We start from the raw sequence: 18,406 nt of genomic DNA, 5'->3' as shown, positions 1-18,406 counted from the left end.
GCCTTTCTCTGCCCAAATGTTCAAGCATTACCAGGCAGGCAGAACCAGGCTCTTCCCCAGCCATGAACAGTCCTTGAGTCTCTTAAAACATGAGAAATTGGACCCTGGGCTGGAAGGGGTGGACAAGGCCCACAGCTGATGTCCTCCTCCAAGGCTACTGCAGGCCAGGCCAGGGAGAGGGAGGCCTGAGCTGACTGCACAGTTGTTGCCGATTGTAGGAACTACACAGTGGTGAACGCGGAGAAGGGCCTCCTGGAAGTGCAGCGCATGAACTGTGCGGGAATGAAGCTGAGCTGCCAGCTCAAGGTCCAGAACTCTCTGTGGACGGCCACCGAGGTAACCACCCCTCTGCAGGGCTCTCATCGAGGTGCGCGACACCAGCTCCTGGGGGGGTCCCTTTTAGCAACTAAATATGCAGGACACCCAGGTACATTTGAATTTCAGATTTAACCCCAGCCCACAACTGTGAGACCCCAGAGCAATGCCAGCAGCCCTGTGAACAAGCAGCATCTCTGGGATTCAGCTAAGTGTCAAGTGCAGAATCCCGGCAAGAGGAGAACCCCAGCAGGTTGGCGAAGTGACTGGGTTTCTTATAACATTGCCTGTTTACACAGCAAATCCACTCAGCTCTGAGGCCTAGCGCCTTCATGTAAAAAGGTCAGCAGAAGGCACAAGGAACTGTCTTCTGAGAACTCCAGAGAGGAGTGCCCCAAAACAAATGCTCTGAAGCTAGTGGGTGGGGGTGTATGAACTGGTGCAGCCTTTCCAGATGGCAAGTATGGTTCAGATATGCATCAGAAATCTCAAAAATATTCATACCATGTAAGCCTCTGTAATTTTAGCTTTAAGAGTTTGTTCTAGGGAAAAAACCAAGACACACACACGCACACACACTCAGACTAGATAGGTGTATAAGAATGCTCATTCCAGTATAATTCATAGTAGTAAAGACTTGAACAGAATAAACATCTGACAACAGATGAGCCAAATTCTGGTACACCTGAGCGATAGACATGCATCATTCCCTCACAGACTAGGTAGGACAGGGCTTCTGCCTGCACTGATCGTCCTGGGAGAAGAAAAGTGTGGAAACAGCATAGAAGTGTGGTCCCACTGTTGGGAACGCGCACACACACCAATACCCACGGAAAACTGAAAGTCTGGGCCCCAAATCCCAAAAGTGGCTTTCTCTGGGTATTAGAGTATGGGCGATTTTGTTTTTCTTCAGAATATTCTGTAGTTTTCAAAGATTTTACAAAGAACAGAAATATGAAAACAACCATCCAGAAAGCCTCAATAAGTTACTTTCCAAGGCGTAAACGGCCTTCTGAGACCGAGTGCACCCTAGGAACCGGCAGGCTTGTTGCAGCCCAGCTCTCATGTTTTTTTTTTGTTTGGTTTGCTTTGGTTTGCTTTGGTTTTTTAAGTCTTTATTGAATTTGTTACAATATTGCTTCTGTTTTATGTTTTGGTTTTTTGGCTGTGAGGCATGTGTGATCTTAGCTCCCCGACCAGGGATCGAACCCACACCCCCTGCATTGGAAGGCGAAGTCTTAACCACTGGACCGCCAGGGAAGTCCCCCGGCTCTCACGTTGACTGTCTCCTCCGCAGGACCAGAAGATCTACATCTACAGCCTCAAGGGCATGTGTCCCTTGAACACGCCCCAACGGGCTTTGGACACCCCAGCCATCGTCACCTGCTTCTTGGCGGTGCCTGTTATAAAAAAGGTGAGGTAAGGGGGAGGTGGTGCCTAGGTCTCTGATTCTCCCTTCCCCATTCCATTGGGCTGGTGGGGAGGGAGCAGAGCCATGCTCTTCTGGATCACCAAGCCTAGGTCACAGTCAGCCTTAGAGAGACAGGAGACAGGAGATCGTGGCCATCATTAGTGGGCTAAGTGGAAGGCTTGCATTCTGCATGCAAATGCCACAGCCCCAGTTCAGGTGAGATGCTTTTCTGGTGCAATTGGTGTCAAGGAGCAGTTGCATGTGTGCCCTTCCCCTTCTGAGAGCAGGGGCCTCAGGAGCCTGGCCCAGCACCTCCCACAGCCACTTGGTCACCGGGCCCTGGCAGGCCCCCACCCCTGTCAGGCAGCCAGCTCCCCTCCGCCTTCAGCTCTGCCTCCTCTGGAGTGCTCAGCCTCAGTCCCAGAACTCAGTCCCTCTTTGTCCAGCATGGCCCTGAAGACTCATCACCTCAACTCCTAGCCACTGCCTTTCTCAAATGAATCTGCGAGTGGTGCCCTCCCCAGCCCTGGGCCCCGGCAGTGCTACTGATCCTCAGGATCAGACCCAGCCCACAGGCCGGCCAAGGCTCACCCCCCGCTGCCCCCTCACACCCCTCCCCACCCAGCACCGCACTCTGAGCAGGCCCTTCCCTCCAGAATTGACCCTGCCGCTCAACACCTCTTCCTCTTCATTTCTGAAGATCAAGCGCTGTGACCACCCCCCCCCCCAAGAAGCTGGCCCTACCCTCACCCCAGCTCCTCAGCGGCGTCCCCAAGGCTTCTCTGGCCTCCAGAACCCCTTTGTGGGCCCTGAGGCACCTGTTTGTGCAGCTCCCTGCTCGAAGGGTCATTATTGGTGAGGCTTTGTTAAAACATGTCGGCTATTATCATCTGATTCCAGTTCTCCCATCTGCAAAATGGGTGTAAAAGAGATTGAGAGGAGGATCTCTGGGCATAACGTACCCAAAGCTCTGGGCCAGCGCACTGAGTAAATTTGAGCATTATTACTACTTCCTGACAATCGTGAAATATATGCACTCTCCTCTCCACCTCTCTACAGTTTCATTTCTTAAGAAACTGAGATCAGGGACTTCCCTGGTGGCTCAGTGGTTTAGAATCCGCCTGCCAATGCAGGGGACATGGGTTCGATCCCTAGTCCGGGAAGATGCCACATGCCGCAGAGCAACTAAGCCCGTGTGCCACAACTACTGAGCCTCTGTGCCACAACTACTGAAGCCCCTGCACCTAGAGCCCGTGCTCCGCAACAAGAGAAGCCACTGCAATGAGAAGCCCGCACACCACAAGGAAGAGTAGCCCCCACTCGCCACAACTAGAGAAAGCCCGCATGCAGCAACGAAGACCCAACACAGCCAAAAATAAATAAATAAATAAATTTATAAAAAAAAAAAAAAAAAGAAACTGAAATCAACCTTAGAGTCATTTTTGACTGTGGCCTCACGGGCAACTGGGGAGCTCGGGACCTGGTTGCACTGAAGCACAGAACTCAACACAAAGTGTTATTTAAAGCCATGGCTGGCCAGAGCCCCAAGCCAGGGCACCACCACCCGCTCGACTGGCTGGAATAAAGCTGGCTCTGTGCAGAACCTCCCTGCCAGTCTTCCCCTCAGAGGCCATGCTGCCCTGTGGCCACGGATGACAGACCCTTGCATTCTTGCACACGCACATCCACACCCATCTGGGATGTGGGACTCACCGCCTGGCTGGGGCCCAGAGCCGGGACTGATAGAGACCTTGCTCCTATTTGCTTTGGCTGTTTTCTTTCCTTGAATCTTGAAGGTGGTTTTCAGTAAGCTAGAGGCTGGTTCACTCATCACCTTGGACAGCCCAACTTCCCAGCTCCCAACAAGGGGGCTTTCTGCTGCTCACCATCCCTGGCACAAGGCCCACGTCTCTGCTCTCTCCCGGCTCTGGCTTTGTTCTCCTGAACTCTTCCTGGCCAACCCACCAACCCCACTCAGGCGTCTAGGCTGCTAAGCTGCTCTCCATTCCCAGCTCTGCACAGATGCTCTGAGGAGGCCTGGGCTGGGCCCAGCATTCAGCACAGTCTCTGCAACTTTGGCCTCTGCCTGATGACCTCTGGTGGTTGTAGAAGAGCACATGCCTCATTGCGGGGGCAGGAGACACCCCAAGACCCCATCAATGCCTAAACCACAGGCATTTCAGAGTAGATGTGGTAAGCGGGGAATGCGGCATAGTGGCCAAAAAGTGCCTCCACAAGAGGGTTGAATTTGGAAGTGATTTCTTCAAGAATTAGTTCAGCAGCACGTGTTGTGACTTGAGCATAAAACTGGGGGGAGTCACAGAGGTGACTGGGACTCAGCCCTTCCCTGTGCAGGCCAGTGCCGGGGGCAGTGGTGGGCACGCAGACCCAGGCCTGCTCTTATGGAGCACCCGGCTTGTGGGGCAGCGGGCAGGAGGCCAAGAGCAGACACATAGGGTGTCCACAACTGCTGTCACCGTAAGGAGCAGAGTTCAGAGGAAGGAGGGCACCACATCCTGCCTCAGAAGGAGGCCCTGGTGACCTGAAGGAGAAGGCAGCTCCCTCCTGCTGGCATTGCAAGAAGTCCAGGCTGACCAAAGGCGAGCCGTGTGGTCCAGGCAACATGTGCCCCTTGCTCGGGTGCCATGGACCTTTTTCTTCCTGCTCACAGGAGGGGGGATGGGTGTGGCTTTTCTGGGCCTGAGCTGCACCTCCTTTGGGAGCATACCCAGAAGCTCCCGCTGGCAGCCGCTGCCTTTTTAGGAGCTGGATTTTCCAGGAAGTGCTGGTAGAAAGCACATGCCCACCTGGAGTACGTGCAGAGATGAGTCTTGCACCGACTGTTTCTCTCCCGGGTGCGCGAGACGCAAGGGCATCAAGCATCCCTGTCTTCTCCCCACAGAATTCCTACCTGGTGCTGGCAGGCCTGGCTGATGGGCTTGTGGCAGTGTTTCCCATGGTGCGCGGCGCCCCAGACCACAGCTGCTCCTACCTGTGCTCACACACAGCCAACAGGTCCAAGTTCAGCATCCCAGACGAAGACGCGAGGCAGAACCCCTACCCCGTGAAGGCCATGGAGGTGGTCAACAGTGGATCCGAGGTCTGGTATAGCAACGGGCCGGGCCTGCTAGTCATCGACTGCGTGGCCCTGGAGATCAACAGGCGGTTGGAGCCCTACTCAGCCCCTTCGGTGGTCACATCAGTCGTGTGCGGCTCTGAGTGCCACGGGGAGGAGGTCGTCTGGTGCCTGGACGACAGGGCCAACTGCTTGGTGATGTACCACTCCGCCACCTACCAGCTGTGTGCCCGATACTTCTGCGGGGACCCCAGTCCCCTCAGGGACGTGTTTCCTGTGCACCCAATGGGCCCGGAGCCCCTGGACTGCCCCACAGCCAGCCCGAAGGAGCCCAAGAAGGACTCCATTGCAGACATGAGCATCATGTACAGCGAGGAGCTGGGCATGCAGATCCTGACCCACCAGGACTCCCTGACCGACTACTGCTCTATGTCCTCCTACTCCTCGTCTCCACCCCACCAGGTGCCCACGTCCCTTTCAAGCCTACCCTGCTCCCCCGCAAGCTCTTCCAGCTTGCCTTTCTCCACTGACTGCGAGGACACCAGCAGGCTGCTCGAGCCCACCACAGACTCCGACAGGTCTGAGCATGACCTGAGCCCCGTGGATGGCGAGGCGTTCAGCCAGCACCTGCAGGCTGTGAAGATCCTTGCCGTGAAAGATGTCATCTGGGTCCCCAGGTAGGTTTCCTGACACGGAGCATCATCCTGCACCGCCCACTGCTCTTGCTTTGGGGGCAGAGTGAGGGGAACCTTAAGGTACTGTCAAGATCCATCAGGAGCTATTCCCTCTCTTCTGGAATGGGAGGGAATCTCTTTAGCAAATCTAAGAAGGGCCGCACGAAAGCCCATCAGCCCTCCAGAGAACTCAGGGCACCACAAAGGAGAGCCACGGTCAGGTTTCCTACTGGGAAAGGCCTTCTCGCCCTGCTCCGGGGCCCTCTCGGTAACTCAATCCATTTGCAGAAGCTGCGTTTGTTCCCATGCTTTTCTGCACACCAGCTCTGTTTCCCCTGGAGAGCACAGCCCTAGACAAACGGTTCCCCTTCTGGGTTTTGGTTTCTTAGGCGTGGTGGAGATGTTATCGTCATTGGCTTGGAGAAGGATGCAGGAACCCAGCGGGGCCGAGTCATCGCTGTCTTGAAAGCCCGAGAGCTGACTCCGCACGGGTAAGACTGAGGGCAGCTCCTAGAGGACCCAGGGTGTGGCGTAGGGAATCGAGGCCTCACTGCCACCTCCTTGCATGATGGCCGCCGCCCTTCTGTCCTCCACCAATAAACATGGCGTTCACCACTGTGGCCATAGACGGAGGACGAACAGGCAGCTCCTAGGGGATCAGCAAATACTAGCTGAACCGGCCATCACCCACTGGTCATGGCTGCCTGTTTTGGGGGTGCCCGGAGCACCTGTGGACCAACTGCCCTGCCTGGGGTATGCCTCCAGTGCCCAAGCTCAGCTGCAGTTGAAATGGGGATCCAGTTGATTCCCCGTGCCTCCTGCCAAACAGGAGAGCCCTTCCTGAGGTGCCTCTCCTCCCATACAGCACCAGGTGGAGCCGCACAGCCAGACCACGCCAACCTTTGCCATGCCTACCCTCGCCATGCCCATTCCCAGGCTCAGCTGTACCCATCTGCTGGGGGTCCCACCAGGAGGCAGGCCAGACTCCATTGTGAGGGTCATGCTGGGCAGGACCCCCTGTCCAGACACAGTCTGCCTGACTATAGAGATGGAAGGCTGGTGCCAGCCAGTGTTCCTGGAGTCGTCAGGCAGCTGGCAATGTCCACACCCCTCACTTTGCTGAGTCCCACGTGGTTAATCTCCCTTATGGAGAAATCGCATTCAGCCTGTTGTCCCCGGAGTAGGATGATGACAGAGGAAATGTCTATGGCACCCGGGCCAGTGACCCTTGCCCTGCAAGTGATACTGGAGACAAGATCTGGGTTTGCTGCTGAGCACCAGCTGAGTTTGTGGGCGGCAGTAGTTCCCAGTTCTCAGGTCAGGCTTCCAGGGAAGCAGGCAGGTCTGTAGAGCCCGGGCCTGTTGACCTCAGAGTGCCCACCATTAGTTCCCCTGAATTTTCTCCTGGTGTTGTTTTTCCTATTTGCCCCCCAAAGACAGGTTTACCAAGAGCCAGGTACTCTCACTGTAGGGAGAAAGCAGCCCAGGCAGCCAGCAAAAGGGAGGCCAGCTTTTTGAGATGCACCTGAGACGTTTATTCCCTTGGCAAATAGCTACCAAGTGCCCGAGACATGCAAGGCCTGAAGGAGTGGAGGCCCCTGCACATCCCAGTTTACATGCTGGCCTCAGTGCCAGGCAGGGCACACAGGGCAGAGGGAAGAGATGCAGGCAGTGTGTGCTCGGAGGTGGGACACACAGCCCCGCAGAGGCCCAGAAGGAAACTTGTAGTGTATGCCCAGATCATGCAAAACAATCCACAGGCTCAAAAAAAATGTACATAGTTAGGACTTGTTGGTACAGGTTTTTTGCCTAATATATTGCCCTGTATTTCCTAAGCATGTGGAAACTTAGAAAGGGAGAAGAATCATGCCTGGGCTGGGTGGCAAGGAAATTGAGTTAAAGCTTAAAATCTGTCATGGACCATTGATGAGCAAGAACTATTAGGTAGAATTGATAATTCTGTCCTCCCTCAGCATCTGCAGGGGATTGCTTCCAGGACCTCTGCAGATACAAAAATCCGAGGATGCTCAAGTCCTTATATGTAAAATGGCACAGTACAGTCAGCCCTCCGTATCTGAGGATGCCAAACCTGTGGACACAGAGGGCTGACCATTTTTTCTGGGCTCTTTGGGGTCTGAGGTGCATTAGGGAGGATACCTGCTCTGAGGTGAACCTGAAATGATGCCCTAGGCCCCTTTTTAGACTTTAGAAAGACTGCCCACAGGCTGGACCACAGAGGGAGAAGCAGTGTGTCCCGGCACATTGGTGGTGCCAGGCTGGGGTGCACAGATGCCCACTTAACCAGGCTGTGTCCTCCGAAAAGGTGCAGGGTGAGGGTCACAGCCCCGACCAAGTGGGGACCCCTGTGGGTTTTCTCAGACCCCCTCTCTCTGCAGGGTGCTTGTGGATGCTGCCGTAGTGGCAAAGGACACAGTTGTGTGCGGCTTTGAGAACGAAAAGCTGGAGTGGTGCCTGGCTGTCTGGAGGGGCTGGGGCACCCGGGAGTTTGATGTTTTCTACCAGTCCTATGAGGAGCTGGGCCTGCTGGAGGCTTGCATGCGGAAGAGAAGGTGATTCCTGTGGAATGAGCATTTCTCGGACCTCGCCAGCATGGGCCAGCAGCCTGACCTCTCCACCTGCATCCTGCAGCCCTCTAAGGACCCAGGAGGCAGACTGGGTTCTCCTCTGAACCACTTGCTGCTAAGAAGTGCTGAGAAGTTCCCACCCTGCCCAGGTGGGGGGGGGGGTTGAGGGTTCTCCTATTCTAGGGCTGAGTTCCCTGGATACCCCCATCCCCCCAATACTGGTTTTACAGCCCAAGGGAAGACGGTGGGGTCTGATTGGGCCAAAGTCCCCCTGCCTCTTTCATCCACTCTCAGGGCTGGGCTGGGTCACACGAAGTGGGGCTGGGCCTAGCTGGCATAATGGGCCTCCCCACTTTCACCCCCAGGTCTGGGGTGGAATTACACTAGGGGCTCTCAGTTGGGGAGCAGTTCGGGGCAGGGAGGGAGGAGGGCTGTGACCCCTGCCCCTTCCCCCGGTGGCTCCCAGGCTCTCAGCACATTTCTCAAGCTCCTGAGTCCCCAGGGCCCGGGGCCCCGCTCGGGCAGGCTGAGATCAGATGTCCCCGCTTGGGAAAGTCTCTGTGTGAAAAGCCTTAGAAGGACCCCAGCAAGGAGCACTGCCCAATCTGGGGAATGAATGAGTTTCTTTAAGTGACAGGGCTGGAAAGCCAAGAGCCAACACAGGGCCGAGAGCACCGACTCAGCCTTTACATTCCTCTCCTGTCGACAGAAGGCAGAGAGACTCAATCATCAGGACTTGAGAAAGGGCCTGTGTTTACAGCTTTGTGAAATAAATTTGGATGCAGCTGGAGCATAACCCCTGTTTGTTTGCACATAATAATCTTGTTTATCACTTTAACAAATTAAGTCATATCTCAATGGTTAGGACTCTGATTGTGAAATCACATCATATGAGGCTTATATCAAATTATGTATTTACTATGCAACACATACAGCAGAGTAAAAAAGTGAAATTGTTAACAGGGGGATGTATGGGTATGATGGCAAGAACTTTCATAAATTACGCACACACTTGCATGTACACACCTATGCACACATGTTCACATCGTTACCAAGAGTAACCATTTGAGGCTGCTTAACCCAGAACATGAGTGAATGTGAGATCATCCTCCAGTACAAGCTGTTGACCTTTTTCTAAAATTAAATTATAAAAATCAAACTTAAGATTTTGCTGGTGTATGTGGGCAAATGTGATTCCTTTCATCTCAAGGGCGAAGTCACGGCTTTCTGTCTGTAGAGTACATGTAATAACAGCGCAGACTCTTCCCACCCAGGCCCACTCACTGCCCCAGTGGGAGGGGCAGCCCCTCCTTGGCCCATGGCAAGGCTGACCCTAAGCAGTTTCCATGGACAGAGATGGGCTGTGGTCTCCCCGCTTCCTTTTAGTGGCCTCAGGGGGGCTAAGGGTCTGAGCCTCCCCATGTCACAGCCATTGGCCCCTCAGCAGGTTCTTGGAGGTCACCACTCCCCCTTTCTTCTCATCTCCGCACCCCACGGCTGCCTAGTTAACTTCTCAAATGCAAACCGGGTCCTGCGCCTCCTCTGCCCCAAACCTGTGGTTCACATCCCCCTCAGCCAGACTGCTCTGAGACACTCAGGGCCCCACGATCGGGCCCCAGCCTGCCTTTCCACGCTCGCCCAGCCCCAGGACTAGCACAAGCTGCGGTGAGCAGAGGCAGGAGCTCAGCTCATGGCCTCTCAGAGCCAGTGGAGGGGGCTTCTTCACGAAGTTAGAAACCATACGGAAATGGTCCATGAACTTGAATACCTAAAACTTAGACACTTAAAGTGGAAAAATTACCACAAACTCAAAAGATGGACAATCAGGAAAAATATATTTGTAACAAAAATGAGAGACAAATAGTTGATTTATCTTTTAAACGAAGAGTTTGTACCTATCGATGAAAAAGAGAAAACGCGAGAGGAAAACAGGTAGAGGATATAACACTCAACCTCACCCAACAGTAAGATGATAGTCATGGAGACAACAATAAAATGCTATTTATGACCCTCATGTTGGCATCCACATGGAGCTCTGAGGGCACCAGGCAGAAGGACCAGCACCCTCAGAGGCCCTGTGATGGGATGAGCTCCTGCGCTGGAGGGCAGGTGAGAAGTGGGTGTGGCTGGAGCATTTTGTGGGAAGGGAGATTGCGGGGAGGGCGGACAAGGCATAGCATCAGAGGTGTGGGTACCCATCAAAGCAACTGGGGTATTAGCAGGGGGATTAGATGATCTGTGTATTTTTTTATTTTTTAATTTATTTATACATATATTTTTTGGGCTGCACTGGGTCTTTGTTGCTGCGGGCGAGCTTTCTCTAGTTGCAGCAAGCGGGGACTACTTACTCTTTGTTGCGGTCCGCGGGCTTCTCATTGCCGTGGCTTCTCTTGTCACAGAGCACAGGCTCTAGGGCATGCAGTCTTCAGTAGTTGTGGTGCGTGGGCTTCAGTAATTGTAGCTCACAGGCTCTAGAGCGCAAGCTCAGTAGTTGCGGCGCACGGGCTTAGTTGCTCCACGGTATATGGGATTTTCCCCGACCATGGATTGAACCCGTGTCCCCTGCACTGGCAGGCGGATTCTTAGCCACTGCACCACCAGGGAAGTCCCTGATCTAACTGTCTTTAAAAATCACTTTGGCTGCTGAGTGGAGGAGGGACTAAAGGGGAGGCACTCTACAATGGGGCCGCTCCTTCAAGGGCATTTGGGCTGTATCTACTTAAATTTCAAAAGCACATACCCTAAGACCCTACCCTAGCAGTCCCACTAAATATTTGATCCTTAACTTCTGTGAAAATGTTCCAAGATATAGAACAAGGATGTCATTGGAACATTGCTTATAATGGTCCCAAACAAGTGACAGCCTAAACCTCTATCAGGAAGGAAGTTGTATAATGCCTGTATCTCCAACAGTGCCATACTCTGCAGCCTTTCAGAGATGGGGCAGTGCTAATGGTGCTGGTCTGACATGTCCTCCGAGGTATAATAAATGTGTTGTTTTTATAAAAAGCGACTTGCAGTACAGTGTGTATAGAGTTACTACTTTCATTTAAAAAAAAAAAAAAAAGTTGTACAGCTATATGTGCATGCACAGGGAAAATATACTTGAGGATGCCCAGGAATTAGGTAGACATTTGTTGCCCCTGGGGAGGAGAACTGAGGAGTAGTCCCTTTGTTTTTACTTTATACCTTCCTCCGCACTGTTTGAATTGTAAAATAGCCTTCTTAGGAAGGTAAGCCAGGCTGGACCCAGGAAGGGCACACCTTGGCTTTGGTGTCAAGAGGTAATGGGAAGCCCCCCTATGTCCCCTCTCCTCCATGGAGGTACCTGATCCCATCGAGGGGGTCAGGTCCCAGGGGCAGGGCCATCAATCTGTCATGTCCTTCTGACCCCGGGGCCATGGCTGAACCAGAACTCACCCTGGCTGTCTTGCGGATGCAGGCAGAGTTCTGAGCTGAGGTCCAAGCAGAGGGACACGCATGAAGGGCTGGGGAGAGTTGACCAAGATCAGTGGGCTCTGACCCCATTCCACTCTTGCCAAGAGAACATGCAGCCCAGTTGCAGGTCAGACTCCTCCCCTAGCAGAGGGCAGCCCAGTCTCTTCCCGCCCTGCACCTGGGAAGCAGCAGCCTTTCTGATGACTGGTTACCAGCTGCACCACCACCTTCCAGTGCCACCGATTGCTCAGACCTGCAGAGTCTCTGCGAGGACCCTGCCTGGTGGCGGGGGGGCGGGGGGAGAACACCAGACCCCCACCTCCCTACACAGCGCCTTCGAGGCTGGGAGTACATCCTGCAAAAAGCATTCAGTGAGCCCCAAAGGGGATGCGAGGTGACACGCAAACTCCCCCAAGGCTCAGGAAAACAAGGAAACATGGAAATCCTGCCCTGGAAGGATCCACATCTTCCAGCATGTCAGGGCCTGGGGCCTCAAGTTCTCTGCACCCCTTAGTACCTGACACTATTTCCCACCCTTGGCAGAATGGAGCAGTCAAAGGGAAATGGGGGATGGGGTGTATTAGTTATAACAGCACTTGGAGAATCACAGAAACTGCTTGCTGCACCCCCTTCTGCTCAGTTAACAGACCCTGCTTTTGTTGGTGTATCAGCTCCCGGCCTCCCTTACAGGGAGGGGTGGCCCTGGGACTGAGCTCGGCCAGGGACAGTGTGGAGATGCCTGAGTAGGGCTTGGGGAAGGTCCATCAAAGGGCTGACTCATCAGGAGCCTCTTTGACCCTGCCCCTGCCTCCCTGGTCCTTGCTGGAGCAAGAGGGCAGGGCTCCCCTGGGGGTGCAGGGAGGACCTGGGAGAGTGATAGAGAGGCAGCCCCCCACGCCAGCCCTGGCTGCCTCCCTTCAGGCTCCTTGTCACCTCATAGACAAGGAAAGTACTTTCTTGTTTAAGAAAATATTTTCCAGCTCTCTGTTACTAGGAGCCACATGCAATTCCTAAACTTTCAGGTACATTTTCCACTAGCCGAAACAGAGCCCTGAGACCTAACAGGTTATGCTCTGGAGCTGGTCCTAACAAGCATCTGTTCAAGTTTGGGCAGAGACCTGAGCAACAAGGGACTGGAACATTCTGTGGCCAGACATGCCTAAGAGCTTACTTCTGCATCATGAGCGCTGGGTATGGCCTATAGATCTTGTCCCTGGAGCAACCAGTTACAGAGGGCGGTCTGGGGCTTCATCCTAGTTGTCCAAACGCCAAAACTAAGGCTGTGGCATCCTGCAACTTTAAACATTCTACCCCAGGCAAGCTACCCCTCCCCTGTGGCTCTGGTTTCTACTCCGTGAAATGGCCATGACAGGTCTTACCCTCCGTCAGGTTTGGTTCGGGACCAAGAGAGATGAGTATGTGACAGCCCAGCCCCACCCCTGACTTAGGGCCAAGACTCCTTCCCTGCCCCCCAGTCATGATTACCATCTCCCCTACCTGGGATGGGTACCCAGGACCCTCACCCAGGGGGACACAAAAGTCCTCTCTGCGAACTGCTTAAGGGAAACACAAGCGGTTCTGTTCCTGTGAAACAGCCCAACTTTAAAAATAAATCTGTTTTTTTCTGAAGTATCAAGAAGACTTTTACTAACACACTTTACTTGAGAATTGAGTTAAGGTGTAACACACATCACAATAGATGAAAGCTGGTGTATGGATGCTAAGAAGGCAATAGGAATGTTTAGGAGCCCCGTTGGGAGCACATACTTTAAAAAATGAAATAAGAGTAATGATAGCCACACAAATAAAATAAAATAAATTTCCACTTTGCCGTCCATGGTCTGTGTCATCCTCAAGGCAATCACCAATGCCCCCCAATCTTCCGGGCCTGTGATCTGGCTGCATCTTCCACCCCCAGCCTTCAGGAGAGGCCATGTGACTAGTTCTGGCAAACAGGGCATGGGGTGAGTGGAAGGAGTGCCCATCACCTGGGGTGAGAGCACTGCGTTATCTGTGTGAGACCCTCCAGGGTGCTCCCCACTCAGTCCCCAGGACCTGCAGCTATAGTTGGTGGTTGTTCAATCAGCCTGAGTCCTGGAGAGGTGACTCAGAGTGCCCCAACACCCCGCCATGGACACGGAGCAAGAGCAAGAAGTGAACCTTGTGGTTTGTTACCCAAGTTCACCTGGCCATCCTGCTTGATACAGGATGCCAACATCCCACCCACCTCCATGCCCACCCCACAGCACACTCATACGTGGGTCTCACACCCTTGGCACCAGGCTCCACGGTGCTGTCCACTCTGCCTTGCTGTCTTCCCCAGACTGAGAGCTTCTCGAGAAAAGGGACAGGGAGGAGAGGTCTAAATGGGCAAAAAAGGCTCATCCTAAAAGAAAGGTAAGGCATGGGGGAACAGCACCATAATCTGTGAAACGGAACATCCATGTGATATCACAACCTTCAGTTGTGAGACCAAGAGTTGGGACACTTGCTTGCCTTGAGTGGTGAGTCAGATGGCTAGGATGGGCTTTTTAAATCATGAGTGTTGTTACTTATTAAAAAAGTAAATCAAAACTATTATATAAAATTGTCAAAAACATTTTGGAGCTCTGTCATTAAAACTGGCTTATATAGTAGCCCTTTCATACATCACCATTCTCACGTACGCCTCTAGCTCTTAGATCTGGCCCTACTGCACTTCTCCACCAGAGTGAAGCAGGGCTCTTTGGAAGGCAGCTGATTCCATGTCTGCACACACTCACACACATACGCACAGACACACAAACACATGTACATACAAACACACACACACAAGCATACACACACTATTTAAATAGAATGGACCTGAGGCAAGCTGGATATCCAAGGATTTCAGGGGCAGTATTCAAAGGACAAAGGGGTCCACCTTAAAGGGGCTCACTCAGGCTGAGTTGTGATGATATGTTAACTAGTTAATTGAATAGTACGTGTTAGGGAACCATTGACCAAAACCACCCACCTTGACCAGGCACAGTGATAACCACTTGCATCAGCTGTCTTGCAACAGGAGGTCCTGATAAGGAACATGGTGCTGCCACCAAAAACCAGGAGAATATGGGAGGGGCTGAAAGGAGGGAGGAGACACCAGTCCTTATGTCCTACCAATCTCCCAGAATCCTTCTTTCTGGAATCCATCTTGGCTGAGATGTGAGCGCCACCAGGAAGGACCCTGAGTCAGACTGTGAGCCAAGCAAAGTGGCAAGAGACAACCCAGAAACTAACCCCATTACCATAAAACCTGAGACTGTGAGCCACATGGCAGAGTAGTTCTCCTGGGTTTCCTTACCCTGCTGCTCTATGCCCAGGCACCCCTTCCCAATAAAGTCTTTTGCTTTGTCAACACGTGTGTCTCCTCGGACAATTCATTTCCAAGTGTTAGACAAAAGCCCACTCTTGGGCCCTGGAAGGGGTCCCCCCTTCCTGCAACACAAGTTGTGAAAAGTTGGAATGATACTGTTACTGAGTCCAAGCTCACTCTGCACACCACACGGCAGGCCAACAAGTCGGAGATGAGCTAGCTGTTGAGGCAAGGAAGACAACTTTATTCGGAAAGCTGGCAGACCAAAAAGATGGTGGGCTAGGGTCCCCAAAAACCATCCTATCAGGGTCTGGATGCCAGTTTCTTTTATAGAATCAGAGAGGGAGAGGCAGTGGGGAAGTAAAGTAAAAAGGGCCATCAGTCTTGCAAAACATCTCCTGGGAGGACCAGCCTCAGTGAGGGAATGTGTTAATTTCTTCTTTCTTGCAGCCATTCACAGGTGGGCAGGGTCAGATTGTCTCCCTGTGAGCTGAACAGAGGCACTTTAACATTCTGGCAGAGGGGCAGGCTTCCCTGAGGCAGGGTATGATTATAATAACAAAAGCAACGAAAAGCAAAGGTTCAAGTCAAAGAAAGAGATCCAACATGGAGTCCAATTTAGCTCTTCCCTGTTACAATTCCCCACTGTCAATGTCCATTCCACAATCTTGTGGGATAAGGGGCAACGACCACTCTTAGCTACTTCCTGCTGTGTAGGGGCAGTGAGGGGTGATCGTGGAATGGAATTGATCAGCATTGGGCAGGGGATAATTCTTAGAATTTTTAGTAAATAGTACAATTCTCAATTATTTGGACCAGATGCTGTGCTGTTCAGTAGAACAGGATTAAACAAGTAGATTGACCCATCTTTCTCCATCTGTAAGGAAACTGCAATCTCAGCACTTATCCTTTTTGAAGAGCAACCTTAAGTCTTCTAAGGGTTCACAAACCCACTGCTCTCCAAGCTTCTCAGGAGTTGGGTCGTCTTTTGATGATGGTGGTGCAGCTTTAATCCAAGTATGATGAAGCCAAGGTTTTATCCCAGCCAATTTGACAGATGAATGCGTGGTGAGTAATACCACATGTGGTCTTGTCCACCTTGCAGGCAGCTGGTGCTCAGGCCCTTGTTGTCTCCAGGTTTTAAGGAGGACTCGATCTCTGGGTCAGAAAGAATGCAAAGCTACCTCAGCAGGCAGACCTGCTGGAAGCAAACTCATGAACAGAGGTTAGTATAGTGCCCAAAGCTTTAACATAATTAGCAACAGCTATGTCTTTCAGAGCATTTACAGATTCCCCTGCCTGGGCAGACACCTAGAATGGCCCACCATACAATATTTCATAGGGGCTTAATTTAACCCTGCTTCTGGGAGCCACTCTGATCCATAGCAGGGTAACTGGCAAGGCCTTATCCCAAGTTATATTAGTCTCTTGACATATTTCAGCAATGCTCCTTTTCAACGTATGATTCATTTTCTCAGATTTTCCTGTTGATTGTGGTCTCCAGGATGAATGTAACTTCCAATTAATTTGCAGTGCTTTAGCCACTTATTGGGTTATGCTAGAGACAAAAGCAGGCCCATTATCACTCTGGAGGGTGTTAGGTAGTCCAAACTGGGGAATAATTTCCTTAAGGAGGACTTTAACTACTTGGGAGGCTTTTTCTGTCCGGGTGGGATATGCTTCCACCCATCCTGAAAAAGTGTTCACACACACCAACAGGTATCTGAAGTTTCCCGGAATTTGAGGTATTTGAGTAAAGTCTATTTGCCAGTCCTCTGTGAGGCAGGTCCCTCTGTGCTGGGTCCCCATCTGGGGAGGTCTGACAACAGTTTTGGGGTTATTTTTAGCACAAATCATACAATTCCGAGTGACTCGCTGGATGGTCTTTTGTAGGTGAGTTCCCATTATATAATTTTGAATCCATTGCAGGTGGCATCTCTCCCATAATGGGTACTGTCATGAATGTGCTTCAGCACAGTGTCCAAGAGGGCCTCAGGAATCAAAACAGTTCCTGGTGCATTACATTTCCAGCCAGGTGAGTTACGGTCAAGAGTGAAAACCCACTCTTTGGCCCTCTCCTTGTCCTTTTCTGCATACACTGGCTGATATTTTGAGAAGTCAATCTGCGGAAGAAGTGACCCTATCATGGCTTGATAATTGCCTTCCTTTGCTGCCTTCTTTGCAGCTTGGTCAGCTAACCAGTTGCCCTTTATTATGTGAGTCTCACCCTTCTGGTGGCCTGGGCAGTGCATTACGGCCACTTGTGAGGGATTATGGACTGCTTCTAATAGTGACAGGATTTCAGAAGCATGTTTTGTGTCTTTATTGTTTGAAGTGAGAAGCCTCCTTCCTTTCCAGATCGCCCCCTGAGCATGCACCACAGAAAATGCATAGCGGGAGTCTGTATATATTTACTCGCTTCCCTTTAGCCAGGAGCAGGGCTCTTGTCAGACCAATGATTTCTGCCTTCTGAGCTGAGCTCCCCGGGGGCAGGGCTTTTGCTTCAACAATCCTTTTAAGTGTTACCACTCCGCACGTGGTTATATACCCGTCAGGTCGCCTACCTTTGTCCATGAAGTTGCTTCCATCGGTGAACAATTCCATATCTGGCTCAGCCAAGGGTAGGTCCATTAAGTCTGGTCTGCTAGAGTACACTAGCTCAATGACGTGTAGGCAGTCATGCTCTGGGGATTGTGCAGCATCAGTCGGGAGCAATGTGGCTGGATTTAGGGCTGAAGTGACTTGAAATCTTACATTGGGATTGTCGAGGAGAATAGCTTGGTACTTTCCCATTCTCCCAAAAGTCAGCCAATAGGCCCCTTTCTGTTCCAGCAAAGAAAGGACATGGTGAGGAACATACACAGTGGTGGGTTGCTCTAGGGTAAGCTTCTCAGCTTCCTGAATTCTGTCACAAGTAGCTGCTACAGCTTGAAGGCCAGGAGGCCATCCCTTAACAGTCTGTTCTAGTTGTTTTGAGAAGTAAGCAACAGGTCGGGGGATATTCCTCAGAGTTTGAATTAACACCCCAAAGCTTATGCCTTGTCTCTCATGTACATACAGTTTGAAAAGTTTCTTTAAGTCTGGTAGTCCCAAAGCCAGGGCTGAGACTAACATCGTTTTTATCGTTTCAAAGGCTGTTTGGCACTCTTTAGTCCAAGTAAGGGGCTCAAGATCATGTCTCTTCAGTGCCTCATAGAGAGGCTTTACTATGAGCTTGGGATCCAAATCCGACAGAACCCTGCCATTCCCAGAAAGCCTCTCAGTTGTCTGTGGGTCTTGGGTGCTCCTAAGCCTGCAATTTCCTGCTTTCTGTCAGGCAAAAGATCCTGCTGTCCTTGAGAGAGGACAAAGCCCAGATATGTGACTTGCTGTTTGCATATCTGGGCCTTTTTCTGGGAGACCTTATATCCACAATTAGCCAAATAGTTCAGGGTTCTGATAGTATTTTGTAGACATTTATCATATGTAGGGCTCACTATGTGCAAGTCGTCCACATATTGGAGCAAGAGTCCTTCGTCCAACATTAAGTCTCTAAGGTCTCTAGACAGACAACGTCTCCCCAAACAAGGT

At 51.8% G+C, this 18,406-nt stretch overlaps 1 protein-coding gene across 8 annotated transcripts in view; it reads left to right on the top strand.

Annotated features, from left to right (window-relative positions):
• Window positions 1-9,225, top strand: part of LRRK1 (leucine rich repeat kinase 1) — a 117,983-nt gene extending 108,758 nt beyond the window's left edge. For 3 of the 8 annotated variants that reach the window (XM_082450188.1, XM_082450189.1, XM_082450187.1), the window contains exons 30-34: window positions 219-336; window positions 1,613-1,729; window positions 4,629-5,479; window positions 5,866-5,967; window positions 7,873-9,225. In XM_082450188.1, coding sequence (XP_082306314.1) covers window positions 219-336; window positions 1,613-1,729; window positions 4,629-5,479; window positions 5,866-5,967; window positions 7,873-8,050 — 1,366 coding nt within the window. In that variant the 3' untranslated portion in view covers window positions 8,051-9,225. The other 5 variants (XM_082450193.1, XM_082450191.1, XM_082450190.1 and 2 more) reach the window with 4 other exon arrangements.
• The last annotated feature ends 9,181 nt before the right edge of the window (window positions 9,226-18,406 follow it).

The sequence above is a fragment of the Balaenoptera physalus genome (assembly GCF_965194825.1).
Source record: "Balaenoptera physalus genome assembly, chromosome: 2".
Taxonomy (NCBI): domain Eukaryota; kingdom Metazoa; phylum Chordata; class Mammalia; order Artiodactyla; family Balaenopteridae; genus Balaenoptera; species Balaenoptera physalus.
This window is presented reverse-complemented; position numbering and strand designations above follow the sequence as displayed.